This window comes from Triticum urartu, chromosome 7A, assembly GCF_056163025.1.
Source record: "Triticum urartu cultivar PI428250 chromosome 7A, HENAU_Tu73, whole genome shotgun sequence".
NCBI lineage: Eukaryota > Viridiplantae > Streptophyta > Magnoliopsida > Poales > Poaceae > Triticum > Triticum urartu.
Window position 1 is genome coordinate 24,035,181 of NC_141879.1, and position 18,895 is coordinate 24,054,075.

Below are 18,895 nucleotides of genomic sequence, written 5' to 3' on the forward strand. Positions count from 1 at the left end.
CACATCTCTTTTTCCATGTGGATGCGATCACTTTGATGACCCCTTTATCCTTTAGGTCCAAAGAAAATATGCTAGTTGCCAATATGGAAAAACAGAACACACATATATACACCATGTTGATGTTTAACAATGACAGGAATAAAGACTGGTCTAGCTCATCACCATCATCTTTTTGTGCTTTCAAACCTTTTGCTTTCCCTGTCTAGCATGCCCCATCATTCGAATCCCCACAAGGCCTCAACATCTTGATGGCATCAAGGGAGAGAAAAAGACACACATCCACACCACAGGCATGGCGGGCACGGCGTCTATATGGGACTCATGTTAGACTTTAGGCTTTGAATCTTCTTGGCTTTGGGTGCCGATGAATCAATGCGACCGGCAGGTGCGGCACCCATGTCGCCATAGATTGGACAAGTTTCACAAACACCTTGATGAAAAAGGATTGGCAGACAACAATTTCTTCGAGTTTCTTGCACCAACTAGTATCCTGAAATTTTGATCTGCTTGGGAGAGGTGGGTGATTTACTCGTACTTCAATAGTATGTAGATATGTATATAGCTTCTCATCGTCATTCGGCCGCTGCGAAGTTCACTTCTTAATTTCTCTTGTGGTGGTAGATAAAAAGTTTTAGCTACCAGCATATGACATCCACTCAACATCTCTTTATGTAAATGTAAAGTAAATAAAGGAGCTACTTATCCGAATGAAAAGGCTTTTGGGGGGTCACATCTGGTGAGAAAACAATCCTTCCTAGACGGCAACAAGACAAACTTCACAACCGAATGGTTGGAAAACCTCCAAAGGGCCATAGAATTTGTGTTCCAATCCCCACACATGAAAAGGATATGTATGAGCAGTTGAAGACGGATCAGAATTTGGAACACACGAATAGATTTGACTTTGCGCAGCCTTGTCACCTCAGCTTTTTTTAATTTTCCTGTGTCAACTTTCTTATCTACAGAAGATATGGCTGCTGCTTGTGCTTGCATAATCTATCTTGGATCAGGTAAATGGATTTTTGCTGGGGATGTCATTCCCTCCTTTCTGTACATGATGACAGCGTTGACACTTGCAGTTCTAGACAAGAAGATGTCGTGTGTACTTTCTCCTAGGACTATTCACATTGAAAGCATACAGGTTGTACAACAACCCTAAAAATTTCAACCATATTCATTTACTCCATTCCAACAAGTAATCATTACTGCAAGAGAAAACTTGGTATGCTACAGTCCAATAACTGGTCACAATCTGCAAGAAGTGGGAAAGAAGAACATATCAGTGCCTAGTATAATGATTTTGAATGACCACTATATTTTCTTCTAATTCCATGTGTTTTGAAATCATTATAGACACAATGAGATGGAATTATTCATCATGACAACTCCAATAACTAGTACACATAAAAATTACTTTCTTGCACATCAGTGGTCAAAGTTTTACAAAACTGAAGCACATACTCTTAAACAGCATCCAAAAAAGAGCAGAGAGGGCAGCGCAACAACAAATGCTAGTGATAAAATAAGAAAAAGGAAAGAGCTGTTCTTGTTGATCCATGTAAAATTGCAACTTATAAAGAGCCGAGAGGGCAGCGCAACAACATGTTATTTTCCTGAATCTACGGCGTCACTGAATTCTTGAGACATACTCATGCTGCTTGTTAAAGTATGTTGTGGTAGTAGTGGATCTACACCAACTTGGGCACTCGGAATTAGGGGCTTTGTGCTTTGTGGTCAGGTGTCCTGTCGGGTCCATATATGTCTGCATTATCCCCCAAATGCCGGCTGTCACGGGTGCACAGCCGTATGCATCAAGTGATCAAAGAAAATGCAGGCCATCTCCTTCACTTGGTTAGTGGTCGCAGCATCTTGAAAGCTAGGCTTGTTGAACGCTTTGCATATACTAGTACAACCTGACAACGCTTGTGGTTGGGGCCACTTAATTTAATTGGGTCGACGAAAGTACACGATTAACTCCTAGCTATGTCGATGTTCTAATCAACTTGATGAGAGGGAAGGGGTGCCGACTAATAAAAATTACTCGTGTGTATCGTGTTTTGACCACTTAAAATTCAGGCTTCGAACAGCAACTAGCTAGGTCAGCAATATGCGCATTGTGTTACGAAACACTGACAAACACATCTTATAGCAGTGATTTTTTTTCAAGCGTTACTTTCAAAACTGGGTACAAAGTACATATATGACAATAAAAGTCCATGCATGCATGAACAATGAAAATGCACTCTACACTCCCAAACACAGGGTGCACATATATTCAGATAAACGGGTCTCTGGATCAAAGGACGACTTGGTTAAAATCGGCATCCAAGATAGTGCATTGTGTTGTGCCCTTTTTTCTCCATCCCTTTTTATTTTTCAACAATATAGAGGAGAAAATATGTCGAGCGGTGAATAGGTCCTGCCACTAGTACGTACTACCACACTAATCAGTGAACGGGACAGCTTAGGATCTGGTGAGTGCGAATCTCAACTTGTTTTCTTTTTCTTTTTCCACTATAGTAGTACCTCTTTTCCTTTGTTGGGCGTTCAAAAAGAGTTGGCGCGCGCTCTTCGCTTTGATCCTGTTTTCTCCTTCTTTTCTCCGCTTCTCCTTTTTCCGTGGCGTTCAGCACCACTTTGCGCCCTTTGTGCAGTACAATTAGCCTGATCTGATGAATCTCAAGTACATCATCATCGTAAAGTAATATCCGAGCAGGGCCAGCTCTTTGGGCGATTCAGACAAAGCCTTGACTGTACTTGCCATCATCCTTAAGAACTGTAGCACCAGCATAATCACTCTCTCATTAGCACGTAGTTGAGTGCACGGTAAAACCTGACGAAGACAAGACAGGTGTCTTCCATTGGAATTGTATATGTCGTGCTACTACAAAATATCAAGTGTGCCCGTGCACGTACGGGGCCTCGAGGTTGAGGCCGCAGGCGGGCAGGAATCTTGCGTATGATTCTTGCTGGTACAATGTTGTGAATATATATAAAAAAGGAGGGAAATGAGGCAGGTGTGGTTAGGCTGGGAACCTTGATTAAGAGCAAATTGATTACAAACCAACCAAGTGCTCCGGTCAACTCCCTTGCTCTACGTACCACCAAAAAATATCTCGAATCTTAACTACTACTGCGAGCACCAGCCATCTCTTTAATGCGAATCGAGGATTAACAACCAGTCCCCCCGTTCCAAATTACTCGTCGCAGAAATGGATGTATTTAAAACTAAAATATATGTGGATACATCCATACATGCGACAAGTAATTCGGAACGGAGGGAGTAGTAATAGGAGCGTTAGTAGATTAAGTAATGGTGGGAATTCAACTGCTACCGCTCCTAGGTTTTGTTGTGGAGCAGAGCAGGTAAGGTGGACAAGAGAAGACCCCGGGAGGGACAGACGTCAGTAGTAGTAGCAGCAGCAGCAGCAGTTAAAACAGCTAAGCTAAGCTGCTGCTAATTGGTACCCATGGTAGTAGTTCAAACGGCTAGCTAATCACTCTCACACACGGACACACCTCTGTGCACTGCATATGAGTATATGACCGTTGGACCGGAGAGGGTGTACGTAACGGCTAGCTAGGACCAAGAACCGTGGAGAGAGATTCGAAAGTGGTCAGGGGGGAAGACAAGGGCTGAGCTATCGATGCATGCCCAGTTTCAGCTCCATCCCTCTTTTCTTGTCACGGCCTACTACATCTTTTTTACCATATATAGTACATATAAGTGAGTAATTATTAAGGTGCTAGCAGTGCGAACTAGAGGCTAATCAAGGGCCGAATTTCACGGTGCCCTTATGCATCGATAACCGTGCTGGCTGCAACGGTAAGAAAGAAAAAATAAAATAAAGGGACAGGGAGTGGATGCCTGCAAGGCCCTCTTGTCCTTAGCTTGCCGCTTGTGCGGGACGCAGGCACCCGGCCGCACATGCACATGCCAACAATCATGCCTGGCACTAGCACTTGAGTTGAGATTTCTCCCATTTCCATTCCATTTCATTTCACTTTGAGGGAGGGAAGAGAAGACCACCGGAGGGAGCATTCATCAATCAAAGGGGAAACATGGGGTGATGGAGCACCACACCACACCACGCCACGGAAAATAGCACGGTGCACCGAGGGTGCATATGTCCCTGCCTGCCTGCTTGAGTCTTCACGTTTCCAAGTGTTTTTTACAGAAAAAAAAAAATCTACTGTGTGCACTGTACTAAGCAGCGACGGTTGATATGGATCGGAGGAGAGAGCAATATGCAAGATGTAAATTATCTTTCTTCTTTTGTGAATTAAGATGTAAATTATCTGATGAGATGGCTATTGCGCCTGCAAGATTCCATCAACAATATATGTGTAAACTCGCCTTGTGTTTGTTTTTTCTTTCCTTAGAGTTGTACATACGTATGTAGGAGAGGGACATGCATGAACCCACGCCGGCCTAGCTAAGCCAGGATATGCGCGTCAATGTTCGTGTGTGGGTGTGATGTGATGCCATGCTATGCGCTATGCCAACATCATAAGCATTTCCTATCTACACTCCGCTAATGGTAGGTCATCCCTCTGAGCCTGAGGTGAGCCCAGCCCAGACATAATCATACATTCATGCTCACAATTTGCAGGGCTTGACGGTGACATGCATCGCTAGAGACAAGACCTGCACTGCAGGCTACTTGGGTTTTCTATGGAGACTTCTTGTTTATGTCCAAGTCGTTTTTCCGACGTGTTGGGTTAATATTGGATGGGATACATCATGCATATATACCCGAAATTGAGAGGGGATTCGAATGTACTTAAAGCGAATACGAATACATGGGTAATTATGTGTACCAAAGCTGCACGTGCTACTTTATTTACGCAAGCTACACAAGTTGCTCATAGGGGTAGGGTATGCGTGTGTGCGTTCATAAGGGTGAGTGTATGCGCGTGTTTATAAGCGCTTGCGACTGTACTGTGTTCAAAAAAAAAGCTTCACGCAACCCTCAAGTGAATTTCACCCCAAGTGTACATAAATGCTAGCCAATTAAAAAACTATGCTCGCGGTTGACCAGTGAAATAGTGAAAACGAGATTCAAAAATATGAATTTCAATTCCGATGCTTTTAAAAGACAAAATTTAAGCACCAAATTTTTTTCCCGCTCATGACACAGAATTGTCCTTTTTCCCAAGACCATCTACATGGGTACATGCGTATGTAACCTTTTGCGCGATTATTTTTTACATTAAAAAGCATCATCAGTTTCACTCCGGGCGCATACGCTCTTGAGAGCCAATTTGAATACCCGCATTCGACCTTGATAACTTATTTTTCAACGAGATGATTAAGAACACACATATGACTTTGCCTAAGGATAAGTCTCCCGATAAAAGAATCATCTCTTTTTACGTAAACCGTCCACACAAGTCCATGTAAGCATCGACAACGAAGAATAAGGAAAATTGCGCCAATTTATTTAATCTCGACAAAAAATAAATATGAGCATTGGCACTTAGAACTTACGTCCTGCTGTCCATAGGGCTTGTAGTTCAGTCTTTGTAAACACATCATGGAGTTCAAAGTCCAACCAGCCATCAACAACAACAATAATTAATCAATTGAATTTAATCGAGTTATTGGGTAGGGGAAAAGTCGCACTTCTAGACACCCAACATGCAATTAGTCTTCTCCAATACGTCCCATAAAATTTTCTCCTTCACGCTTAGATGATTCAATGATTTTATCATTAGGAAATGCGTGGATAACCACTCTCACTTGCAACAGGCCATAGCATAAGTTTCTTGACTGTGGACTTGGGCAAAAGAGACGTGCTTATCAAAGAAAAATATATGTGATGACATGATAATGACCAGGTCTAGATGCTCTTTCAACCTCAAAGTTGCATGTGTAAAGGAGTCAGCTCATCTAGATACAACCAAAGAAACAACATTTCAAATGTGTTGTACGAATTCAAGAAAGCACTAAATGCGAGAAGAACAATTGATAAATAACCGCACATAATCGTCGTTTGGCTTATGAAAACGAGCTTAGCAAAAAATTAATTGACTTGTTTGTGCTCCCTCTAGTGTAATTTTCTCCGTGTCTTTTTGCTCTCGGGTCTGCGTGTTACACGTCACCTCTTACAATAATTGACACAACTTGAACACTAATGACACCATCACTGTATCTGAGTTGACAATAGCATGGACAAAAGAAATATCAGTACTAAAGCATATCATTGTTCATATAAGCTAACCACAATTAATACGACTTGATGTGTACGTCGAGACTGCTGGACATGGACAGCTCCATGGACCTCCATATACGTCTGCTTCTTGGCCTACCATCACCATTTATTCCCTCTTTATTTTCCATGTTCTTGACTCTTCCATATATATTTCTCTGTATAATCGCCGCAATTTGTTATTTTGCAGCTTTTTTATGCTACTTTGTCGATTAGGATGAGCCCTCCATTGACTTTTTGATGATGGTTAGTTGATGAGGCAGAGAGATTCTCATGGAGCAGGTGAAGACAAGAACACAAGAAAAAGGATCAACTTATTCTAATGGAAGAAAAGTTTATCCTCCTCCCAACCCAACAAACTCTGAAAGATCAAGTAATAATAGTCACTTAATTTTGTCATGATGTTGTTCCTTTTTTGCAGGTAATATGGTGTACAAATGGTGCAGTGTGTCAGGGTCAAAAGGCAAAAGAGAAAACGAACAGAGCTTTCTTCAAGTACATGGTAATGTTAGTAGTTATTTATCTCAGCCCTTGTAGTGATGCTTGTTTCTTGGTGGTTAAACATATGGGGTGCAAGTACACTAGAGCATTTGTTATACAGTATGTGTTATGCAATAATCAACTGACATACCAAAAGTAAAAAGTAAAAAAGAAATAAGATTACAGCACATGTTGTTGAGAACTTGAAATGCAAACCCAGATGCACCCACCCTTTGGCAAGAGTAGAAGGTCATTAGCATCAACAATTTGCAAGGGGCACCAGACAGAGACTCATCATTTGGCAAAACACAGATGTCAGTCATTAGCTTGGCATGATGTAAGAAAATGGCCATGATGTGCCCTGATAAAGATGTGTTTTCATGCAAAGTTTAGTGCAGTGCCTTGATAATGACATGTCCTGTGTTTGCAAGGTGCCATATGTTTTCATTTCTTCTTCAACCATAATGCTTTCATACAAAACCAATGGAAAAACACTCATCCAAGTTTCCAGAATGACAGATTTGCATATATGGCTTCGCCACAATGGTATACTAGAGTGAAAGAAGCACCAGGCAGATTGCAATCACATTTTCGACATAATCACAAAGCATGACTGCTTGAGAAGAACTTTCATGGGGCGGGGCGATGAACAAAGAAAGAACCATATGAGATCATGCATCAGTTACAATTGTCTGTCTTCCAAGCAAAAGAATTTAACAACACATTAACAGAGCTGCTAGCACACTCCCTCTACGAACCACTATGTCAACATCATCATAATCATCATGCATCAAAGGGGCAGAGCACCGGATTAACAGTGTCACTGAGACATGAACAAGAAAGAAAAAACAAGAAAAAAAAAAAGAAGAACAAATCATACCCTTCTCACAAGCACAACCCACCACAACAACAAATGGCGGCAAGCAATCTTTCTTTCCAGCCCCATGTAATCAATCATACCCTCCCCCTGGACTCGCCGGAGTCGGCGACGGCGCTCATGCCCTCGCCTTTCTCGCCCATCCTCTTGTCGTCCTCCATGCCCTTGAGATGCCCGGCGGCCTTGAGCGCCCCGATGTTGCTGACATTGCCGAAGATGAGCACGATGATGCCGAGGAAGCTGCCCAGGAACGCAGCAGCGAAGGACCCTCCTGCACGCCCAGGACCAGCAGACGCGACGGCGAAGCCGATCATGGCGCCCATGCAGCGGACGTAGGCGTACCAGATGGCAAACGCACCCTCCTTGCCCGGCGGTGAGGCGTCGAGCAGCAGAATGCGGCCGAACGAGTAGAGGATGCCGTTGGCCGTGCTCTGGACAAGGGCGATGATGATGATGTGGGCGGCCCTCCACCTGTGGCTCTTGAAGTAGAACCCGGCGCCGGAGACGAAGAGGGCGATGATGAACCCGAGCAGCTGCATGCGGACGGCGTCGGCGCGGATGATGATCTGGATCGGGTGGAGCAGCGGCAGCGAGATGAGCGGGAACAGGAAGTAGAGGATCCACAGCGCGAGCACGAGGACCGGCTTGATGCAGACGCCGCCAATGGCGTAGAGCGTGCCACTGGTGAAGATGCACATTGTGGCGAAAGATGACAGGAACACTGCCACCAAGCTTCCGATGGCCTGTGGGTAGCGGCCAATGGTCATGCTGTACTTGAGCTTGCTGATGAAGTTCGGCTCGAATGCAGTGGTGGGTGACGAGCTGCTGGGCCTGTTCGTGAAGAGGCCATGGCAGATGCCGATGAACCATATGAGGCCACTGAAGATGGAGACGACCCAGAGGCCGGTGAGCTGGTCAGTGCGCCTCAGCATGTGGTACATGAACGCAGCCATGAGGGCCGCGCCGATGCCGCCGATGGCGGTGCAGTAGAGGCTGAGCTGGCTGGCAGCAGCGCGGCGGCGCAGGACAAGGTGCTTGCCCGAGTCGTGAGCGGCGAGGCCACGGATCATCAGCCCGAGGTTGCGGGTGTGCACCGCCTCGGCGATGATGATGGACGCAGCGATGAAGAGGATGTAGAACAGGAACACCCAGACCGTCTTGAAGAAGCCGGTGAGCAGGCAGAAGAAGGAGCCAAACGACGTCGCGGCGATGAGGATGAGCGACTGGTACTGGCCCCTGTCGAGGTGGTGCGCAACCTGGGTGAGGAGCGGCGCCACGAGGAGGATGCCGATCGCCCACGAGAGGGCGCTCCAGCCCAGGGGCGACATGTGGGAGCTAGAGATGTCAATGGAGTACCTGGTCAGCCTCTGGTACCTGGCCACATTTCACAAACTTGGTGTGAGCAATTTGATGACATGAACATGCAGTACAAGCAAACATGGCATGACTGAATTTTGCATAGTAAAAACTTGCAAGTAAATAAGAACAATAATGCTGAGAAGATAAAACATGCACATTTCAACATAGTTAAAAGTGAAATTTACAGTGGTACCATACTCTTTCCATGGGTAGATGCAATGCAAGATGAACTCATTACACAAGGTGAAAAACAATTGTGAGTTGGGGCGTCAATGTTGACACATTTATGTATCAACAACATCTTGTTTGCCCCCATCAAGGGGCAGTTAGTTGGCCCTATGCAATTCAAGCATCTACACCCACCTACCAGTTGGCTGGACCTGCAGTTAGCCAGCCATCACCTAAAAAAATTTGCAGGTAAAAAGCAAAGAGCTTGTGCATAATTACAAGCGTTATCACCCTCTTTTCCTGTTCAAAAGGGCATAAAGGGGGAGAAGACCAGGCCCAAGAGAAGGGGGGCAAAAGCATGGGCATGCTTTCGAGCACTCATTTCCTTGGTCCTATCAAAAGTGGGACAAAAGCAATGCAGTACTCACTAGATCTATCCATCACCCTAGAAAAAATGCACTCCCAGTAGTACATGGCTACTGCTATTTTTCTCCTAGGAAAAACATCACTCATTCCAAATGAAAATCGGTGCTGCTCAGTACTGGCATTTTGAACTTTGAAATGAAATACAGTATAGTAGAAGTAGTATGGGGTAGTAGTATCTTGTCTGTGTACTATCTGAAGCAGAGCATGGAAGCAAGTTTTGGTTCAGAGACCGAATTTAATGGGATACACAGGCATGCCCATAAATTTCACACTTATGGCCTCCCCTGCCTGCTTGCAGTACCATTCATGTTTTTCTACTGCTGCTCCTACTACAATCCCAACGTTACAAAAAGATTCATCCAAATGGGTTTTATTTTCAGAGACACCCTTGGGGAATCTCTTGTTTGACCTTATCCCCCCAAGAGAAATCATGTGACCCTCAGCAGGGCAGGGCTAACTGACAAAATATGGTGCAGTTTTTAATATGTGTAGGTAGATATATATAGGCAGAGAGAAAAATCCTGGGGAAATAATATTTAGCTGGAAAGAAAAGAAATAAAGGGAAAAAATGAGGATATGGGATGTTGGATGTGGCCTCATGACACTGAGCTATCTGCATCTAGGACCAAAAAACAGTGGCCATCTTTTGGAGCCTTGCACCAAGAATCTCTTATCTGCTTGCTACTGATAATAATGGAGGTGCAAGCGAGGTAGCATGGAATCTCTGAGGTATCACGACGCATCCTATCATTTCTCCTATCTCCTAGGTATTTTCGTCGCATATACGCCGCAATATACGCACCCACGCACACCCCAACAGACAGGGAAAACCATATATCTGTACTTGCACACAGTAGCAGAAAGATGATAAATAAATCTGAAAAATGGGTAAAAACAAATACTGAATAATAGTGCGCAGAAGTACAGACGAGATCACGGGATGCATCAGGAGAAACTGCCAAAGCAAATTGAAATCCGCAAGGCAAGGGAGGGCCTGGGCGACGGGGGAGCACCATGCTTCCTCGTTTGCAGACAAAAACAAGAACCTTTTTTATTTTGGGCAGACACTTGGGTAAGATAAGAACAAGCTCTCGAGGAAAATAGTGGTAGCACTCCAAGAAAAATCAATGGCGCACAGCCCTAAAACTGAAGGGAAGATTACTACTTCCCATAAAAAACATGGAGGACTTTTTTTCTTGCTTGCTTGTGAGCAAATCTGGCTCGAACTTGTGTGAAAGAGGAACAGGGGAGGGAAAATACAGGAAGAAGAATACAAATCTGCAAGTCTTGTGTGGAGGAGGGGAGCTGAAAGAAACCTCGCCGAGAAACTGGACAGGGTCCCCCAAATCTGGCCCAAAACCCCTCTAAAAACCACAAGAAACAGCCAAGAACTTGAAATAAACAGGGGAGAGAACCCAAAAAAAATCAAAACTTTGGGAGAGAAGTAGGGAGGGAGTGGGGAGTGGGATGTTGTTCTTCTTACATGGACATCTCGTGGACGGAGCAGGAGGCGCCCTTGACGGTGTACTTGGCCTCGGGGGTGAAGTCGGAGGAGGGGTAGGCGACCTGGGTGACGATGGCCGGGAAGAGCACCGGCAGCAACAGGTGGGTGATGAAGAAGGAGCAGAAGCCGTAGAGGTACCACCCCACAAGCTCCACCATGGCCGGCGGCTCCTCGGGCATCACGTACGCCGGGGCCGCCGGCTGCCGATACGCCTCGCGCACCACCTGGATCTCCCGCGTCGTCTCCTCCGCCGCCGGCGGCTGGGCCCCGTTGCCGCCCTTGCCCCCGTTCCCGCCGCCGTTCTTGGCCATGGGGGGCGCGGCGACCGGGGGCGGGGCCACGGCCGCCTTCTCCTTGGGCGCCGCCGCCGACGCCTTCTCCTTGTCCTCCTTCTGCAGCGCCTCCCTCATGCTGCTCCGCGGCTGCGGCAATGGCTGCTCCGACATTGCTCCCGCCCTCCTCCTCCTCCTTTAAGCGGCCGCAGCAGGGGCTCCGCTCCAACGGCCGGCTAGCTAGCTACCGTTGAGAGCGAGCGAGCGAGCGGCGGCTGCAGCTACCAGCGGGCGTGCGTGATGTGCGTGATGAGAGAGAGCGGCTGCGGGAAGGTGAGTGGTTCTTTTGAGGCCGGCCTGCTCCTCTCTCTCTCTCTCTCTCTCTCTCTCTTCTTGGGTTGAGAAGTAGAGGTAGAGAGAGAAATGGGGAGGGGAAAAGGTGGCGGATTTGAAAGCCGGGGATGCAATGGGGTTTTGGGTGTAGAGAGAGAGAGAGTGGTGTGCGTTGCCATTGGAGCCAGCCATGGCGGGGCTGGTTTTATGGGGGCGTGGGGTTTCTGCTACGGGGACCAAACCCAACCCAACCCATGGGCGGGCTGCACCACTGCTTGCTTGGAGGCGGGTGAGTTGGCCGCCGGGCCGTCGACGGCGACGTGCGGCGGCACGGCGCGGCGCGTATCAATGAACATGTGACTTCTGTGTACCTACAAGTGTACCAACTGATGGATTTTGTTTCCATCTTCTTCTTTTTGTTTATTTACTGTGCATTTTCGTGTAATTTGCTGGTGCGGAAGGCGTGAAAGCGGAGTGAATCGCAATGCTGACGGTAGAGCATTCTGTGATGGCGACCACGGATGGCTGGCAAAGGGTGTATACAAATTTGGAGCCATGTAATGTACAGGTAATGGATACAAGATTAGGGTTGGTTGGGCTTTGTAGTTATCTAACAAACCCGGCGAAGCGGGTAGGGAAAACAAGGTGAAAAGTGTGAGTTGTCGAGGATATCCCTTCCTTTACATCCATATTTCTTACAGGGAAAATGGACAAATGTAAAGTGCAGCTCAATATGTTTCATTGACCGGGCAATCACGGGTGAATTAATCTTTACCATAATATGTTTTCCAATAATCTATCAAACCACCTTTCGCGGTACTAACTAACGATAACAGAGTGCCATAAGCCATCAGATGGCTGGCAAAGAAAAACATATTCCCTTTGTCCCACGGTATAAGATGTTTTTTCAAACTGTTTTAGCTTGCAAAAACATCTTATATTTCCAAACTGAGCTAGCAAAAGGGTGTATACAAGTTTAGAGCCATATAATGCACAGGTAATGGGTACAAGATTAGGGTTGGTTGGGCTTTGTAGTTATCTAACAAACCAGGCTAAGCGTGTAGAAAAAACAAGGTGAAAAGTATGAGTTGTCGAGGATATCCCTTCCCTTGCATCCATATTTCTTATGAGGAAAATGGACAGGTGTAAAGTGCAGCTCAATGTGTTTCATTGACCGGGCAATCACGGGTGAATTAATCTTTATCGTAGTATGTTTTCAAGTAATCTATCAAACCACCTTTCGCGGTACTAACTAACGATAATAGAGTGCCATAAACCATCACATGGCTAGCAAAGAAAAACATATTCCCTTTGTCCCACGGTATAATATGTTTTTTCCAAACTGTTTTAGCTTGCAAAAACATCTTATATTGTGGGATGTAGGGAGTGCGTATTTTGGGTTGTTGAGAATATCTGCTGCATCTCTACTTTGTGTGAGAAAATATTTAAGAAAATGGCGTAAGAGTGCAGCTTAATACAACTCGGTAATCAGAAGGTCATAGATGACTTGATCTTTACCGTAATATATCACATCAGTCGTTTTAGCATGACTGATGTGAACAAATATTTCGAGTATATATTTGGGGTATGCATATAAGAAGTGTGGATGCATAACCTAAAAACACGGCGCCACTTCTCGATTTCGTACGAAAAAAAGAATGAAAAGGTATTACAATGTGGCTTAATATATTTCACGGGTTAGACGGTAGCAGATAGACTAATCTTTACCGTTGCAACATGGCACCTATGAACATATTTCAAGATAGTGTGTTTGATGGTAACCTAAATGCTCTTAGCAAATAAAAAAGACCCTACAGATAAAGAATTCCAAACAATATGTCGTATCACGGGCTGTGGTATGTTGATGTGGATTTACCCGTTTGGAAATTTTTAGAAGGCAATGATAAATTGGCATGGCGCACAACACATCCAAGATTTTAGTAGCTGCGGACCACGCGATAGACGGATCCATCCAATTACTCCCTCTATTCCAAAATATAGTGCGTCCGCGCTTTCCGATGTCGAACTTTGACCACAAATTTAACGAACGAGACCGACTGCGGCGGGAGAAAAAAATTACATAATTAAAAACTTTTCTTTCGAATACAAATTCACTGATATAATTTTTGCTCCTACCGCAATGGGTCTTGATAGTTAAATTTACGGTCAAAGTTGAAGCACGGAGATAGAGGGAGCACTACATTATGGAATGGAGGGAGTAGTAAGTTTCCTACTTGAGCATACCACAAGCAGCAAGGAGACGATTGTAACAAAACGATTTGTCTTGCCAATAGGCAGTTGACAGGGAAGCGATGGCTTGGTAGCTGGAGGCCTGTGGCGGGGGACCCATAGCAGTTCCCACCCGGCCAAGAAAGAGGGGGAGTCGACTCGATTGGCCTTTTTAACCTTGGATGCCCTAGCCGGGCTACGCTCCATTCTCACACACAGTATATAATTTTCACTTTGCCCTGCCCTGCCCCCTAGGCCAGAAGTGCCTGCATCTCCGGGACTGCATCGCCTTGCCTGCCTCTTGACATCAGGATGGAAAAAACTCGTTGCTGCCCCTGTCTTGTTCATCTGCTCATCCGTCCATGTGGCTCTTGCGATGTCCGTCGGCCCATGGCTCCTCCGTGGGACGGAACGGGACGGGATTATTAGCTTGATGATAGGGTTCCATTCCGTTCCATTGCGGTGACGGTAACAGCCTCAACTAGCAGTGTGTGTGTGTGTGTGTTTTCTTTTATTGCAAGTCACTTTCATGCCGTTTTTCTCTCAGAGGTTGCTTGCGTGCTGAAAATTGCAGTCTCTTTGATAAGAAAACGCATGATGCTGCATGCGTTAACAACTAGTGTGGGATGATGCTCCCGGCTGACGTCCGCCGCGGCTGATGGACGGGTGCGATCACCGGCGCGTCACCCCCGGCCGGACCCGGACGTACGTGTACGGGCTTGGGTAATTTCTTTCTTTCTTTCTTTCTTTCCCGTGACGGCGACGCGCAGAGCCCGAGGCAGGCCGTAGATTTTATTTGAGGTTATCTTTCACGTGGGTGAAAAAAAGATAGATTAAACTGGTTGCACCGGCTGGCTGGCTGGCTCGGGCCTACCATGTGTGCGCGGTGTGCCTGTGTTGCATGGCCGGCCGTTGGCCCTGGCCCGGCGCCGCAGCCTGCTTGCCTGCGCTGCCCGGCTCACACGCACATGGACGGGCTGGCTGGCTGGGACACGAAACGCACGCTGTGGATGTAGAGCGGGGGTACTTGGAGCAAGGGAAATACTGCTGCTGCCTCCTCCCGCCGCTAACGCTAGGGTTTTGTGTTGTGGGTGCGTGTGAGGACCAGCGGCTCAAGAGATGCATCGCAGCAAAAAAAATTGAGGGGCCTGCTTCTCGCTGGCTGCAAACTAAACCGGCTTTGCCTCATCTTAGCAGCAGAAACCGTAGAATGATTGTGGCCATGTGGTTCATCTATCATCATACTAGTTCATTCCTTTGAATCCCATAAATCATTAAGCTAACAGTAAAGAATCGGAATTTCTTTTTAAATTCAATAAATATCAATTATTTTGACCTAATTAAGTTTGGCTTTTACATTAGTTTGAATTTGTCAAAAAAAAAAAGAGTTTACGGATATTTGGATGCTCACCAGAAATTCATCCGAAAGACAAAAAAATAATATCGTCGTTCCACCTCAAAGTGGCATGGGTTGTCATGGAGATGCACCAACTAAGCTATCAAAGTTCAGTTTTGCTAGAATTCATCTAGATGAGATATAATTTGGTCTCATTCACCTTTTATAGCCACTAGATATGATGCTATAAGATGCGTGTGTGCTGACGTGGGTTGTATCTGTTTTTGTTTTCAAGGTGAATGAGACCAAATTATATCTCATCTAAATGAGTTCTAGGCACTCCCATCAAAGTTTTGAAAAGATACACTAGGCTATCGAAGTGTTCGGAAGATAAACCTAAGCTATCACAGCACCATATAGGTTTATTTTTACCTGAGCCCCACAAGGCGCTCGACTTGTATCAGCATCGCTAGTTGATGATCTCGAGTTGAGCCAAAACCGAGTATGACTAGCAGTGGACACGTCCGGATGAGCTCATCGCTGGGATGACAAGCGTGTCAAGTGGTGCAAGGAGCTAGCAGTTGCACACACAAATCAAATGGTGATGGAAGATCGTGTCGTGGATGGCGGCGAGCTAGGAGGGCACGTCGACGCCTCGCCTGGTCCTGTTACAATTTTTCCCTTTGTTATAGGAGACCACATTACTATTGGCGTGCATAGAACCATAGATGTTTTTCTTTTTCATTTCCATTCGCACTTGACCATAGATGCTGAACTTGCCGAAGGGGCCTAAGCGCCTGTCGGTGGAAGGCTTGCTTGGGGTAAGTGTTGTCACGTTGCGATCTCGGAGTCTCTTACCATATTGTTGTACGCATATTTACCGGGAAAAAAAAAGAATGCAACCCATTAAGGCCCTGAGATTAATACTCCACACCTTTATTAAAAGTGGCATGTATATGCCATTGTCAAACGAAAAAACGTGACATATGCCCGCATTATCCTTATAGTGAGAAAGTTAGATTAATCACAAAGTTGGAACACATCAACCAAGCTGTTTTCACCGGAGCCCCACACACATGATGCTCAAAGCTAAATCGTATCTTTTCCCGGTCGATCTGGAGTGAGTCGAGCCAAGAACTAGTTAAACTAGCAGCTCACGATGCTGGAGCTATTCATGCATGGAGCCCTACACCAATGGGAAGTGCATGCGGTGGTACACGTACCCTTAAACCGACCATCCAGCTCAACCAAGTTAATGGCATGCACACATGTATGCATGCACGTATGGACAAAGGCAACACATGGGGTGTATCGAACTGCCATGTAACACCGGTATTAGAGAGTGGTCTCGTTCCTATAGTGGAGCCAAAGCCGAGTTTAACTGGCAGGTCACGAGGTGTTCGTCCAGCTCAATCTAATTAATGGCACGCATGCATGGACAAAATGATACAGCCTCACTCTCACTCGCCACTACGGGAGAAGGAACGACAAGGCATGCAGCAGAGGCCATATGCATCAGTATCACTCCCCATAACTCAATCGAGATTCATCTAGGAGTAACGTGCATGGGCAGGGGAGGGCAAATCACCCGCCCCTATCCACATAATTATCCACACCAAGCAAAACCAACACAAATAGTACACCCAATAAAGTAAAGTAGCCATGTGTTCCTCCATGCAATATCTTCATTATTTATTTGTTGAGTGTTCAAAGTGCCTTATCTATTTTTATTTGGATGAGTGTCCAAAGTGGTTTCTTTGCTGGCCGGCCTCGCAGGTAGGTCGAGTAGTCTAGGAGTGGGTCTCTAGGACACCTACCATCCAACAGGGCAGCACACACACACACACACACACAAAATCAGGGTAACGGTTAGGGTTAGGGATGGGGTGCAATGATGCAAGCATGCCCCGGCCAGCCCTGCACTGTAGCTTTTGCCGTTGGGGTTGGTCTTGGGGTTGGGCTTGGCGGGCGGGTCTTTTGACTTGGAAGCTGGACTGGAGGCGGAGAAAAAGTCCTTTTGCGCCCTGGCAACTTACCATTATTTGCAGGGTACCGCTAACTGCAAATCATATGGGGCGCCCCAACACACAGCTGTTCCCGCTGTTCCCCAGGACCCCAAGCCAACCCTAGCAAACCGAAGCTAAGCTGGTTAACAAGGAAGAAAAATATGAGACGGACAACGCATCTTCCCTGCACCGCATTGCGGCCGTCGTCTCCCTCTTCGCTGCACTGCATGCAGCGGCAGCTGGCGTCTCCCCTCTCCATGGACCAGGACAGGCAGGGAGGTGTAGAGGTTACTGTACTACTGATTACAGGAATCTTGAGAGTGATTAGACAATGTCAGTGGTTTCTCTATCCCTCTGTAAGCTCGTTGGCTCGTTTGGTAATGCGATACTAATGTATTGGCGGTGCATGTGGGAGTTCTCTTCTTCCTCCTCCTGAGTCCTGAGCTAGCTAGGCTATGCTCGCTGGAGTGAGATATTTTTTGTGCAGTGTGCAGGTAGGTGCAGGTCAGGGGGGGTCACCACGTAGAGTACCTCGTCGTCGGCTACCCAGCTCGACATTGTTTGGTTGGAGAAGCATTACATTTACGTGGTGGCTGGCTGGCAATCATGGCTGCTAGCTCATGCTGCCTGTGTGCGTGCCCATCTCCCCGCTGGAACCAACCCAACCCAACCCCCGAGCTACAGTAGTACTAAACCACACTTCTGCATTGCATTCAGATGGCTTCAGTCTCTAACAGTTTCGCGCCGAAAGAAGCCACCGAATGATTTGATTGCCTTTAGAATCTCCGATGAAGCCACCTGAAAACGTTTGCTCCCGACGCCGTCGATCGGAAGGCGCGAAGTTGCGTCGAAATTCCTGCGTTCCCAACGAGGCTGGACACACATCTTTTTTTTTTTAGGGTAATCTTGTGGGGAAGGGGTATGTATGATTTGAACTGACACCCGAGAAGCTGGGTGATATGGACTGAGCATTGGGGCCACCCCCGGCGTGTACTACGTGTACAATTATTGTGAAAAATACATGGCAGAGGAGATAAGGAAACATGAATGAATACCTGGGATATTGTTTTGTTCCTTTCCAACGGCCATAACGGGCAGGAGCAAGACGTTACTCCAGCCGCAAGTACGCAACGTGCAATGCCCAGTCCAGCTGGTCCTATCTATATCTATATCTCTCTCTGAATTTATTTCCTTTTTCTGAAAGAATAAGCTAGTGAAATAAGGTCTTTTTCAGCATGATAGATATCCTCGGCCGGGATATGATTGATATGATTGTGCGCCGTGCAAATAATTCGATAACCACGTTGTGTACCTCTGCATCAGTGGCATGCAAGAGCTATTTTTTAGGAGAGATCATGGCAAACGCATTGCGAGTGTCATCGGCGATACGCGCAAAGTGTAAGAAGGAAGGACTTTGTTAAGCACGTTGTAAAACTACTAACACCTATGACGATGCTCCAGATGTTCAAATCGATTTTGGTGAAAGTGCATTGTGAAGTTAACACCTGGCCAATTGTAAGAAGAAGAATGACACATTGTAAATCATCAGTGCCGGTGACCATATGGTGTGCCGAGTGCAAAATACTAAATAAATTGTTGTTAGGCACATGCAAGCGTACATCTGAGGTGTGCCAAGTGCCAAAAAAGAAAGATTTTATCGAGCTGTTTTGGCATTAGCAGCACTGCAGCAGTA

The 18,895-nt window shown here is 46.2% G+C and overlaps 1 protein-coding gene across 1 annotated transcript; it reads right to left on the minus strand.

Moving 5' to 3' along the window:
- Positions 1-7,338: 7,338 nt before the first annotated feature.
- On the minus strand, positions 7,339-11,820 carry LOC125524859 (uncharacterized). The gene is made up of 2 exons (XM_048689885.2): positions 11,006-11,820; positions 7,339-8,943 (listed from the first exon to the last, which is right to left on the minus strand). Exons 1-2 carry the CDS (start codon positions 11,470-11,472, stop codon positions 7,647-7,649), a joined length of 1,764 nt encoding a protein of 587 aa, XP_048545842.2. The 5' UTR covers positions 11,473-11,820; the 3' UTR covers positions 7,339-7,646.
- Between the last annotated feature and the right edge of the window lie 7,075 nt (positions 11,821-18,895).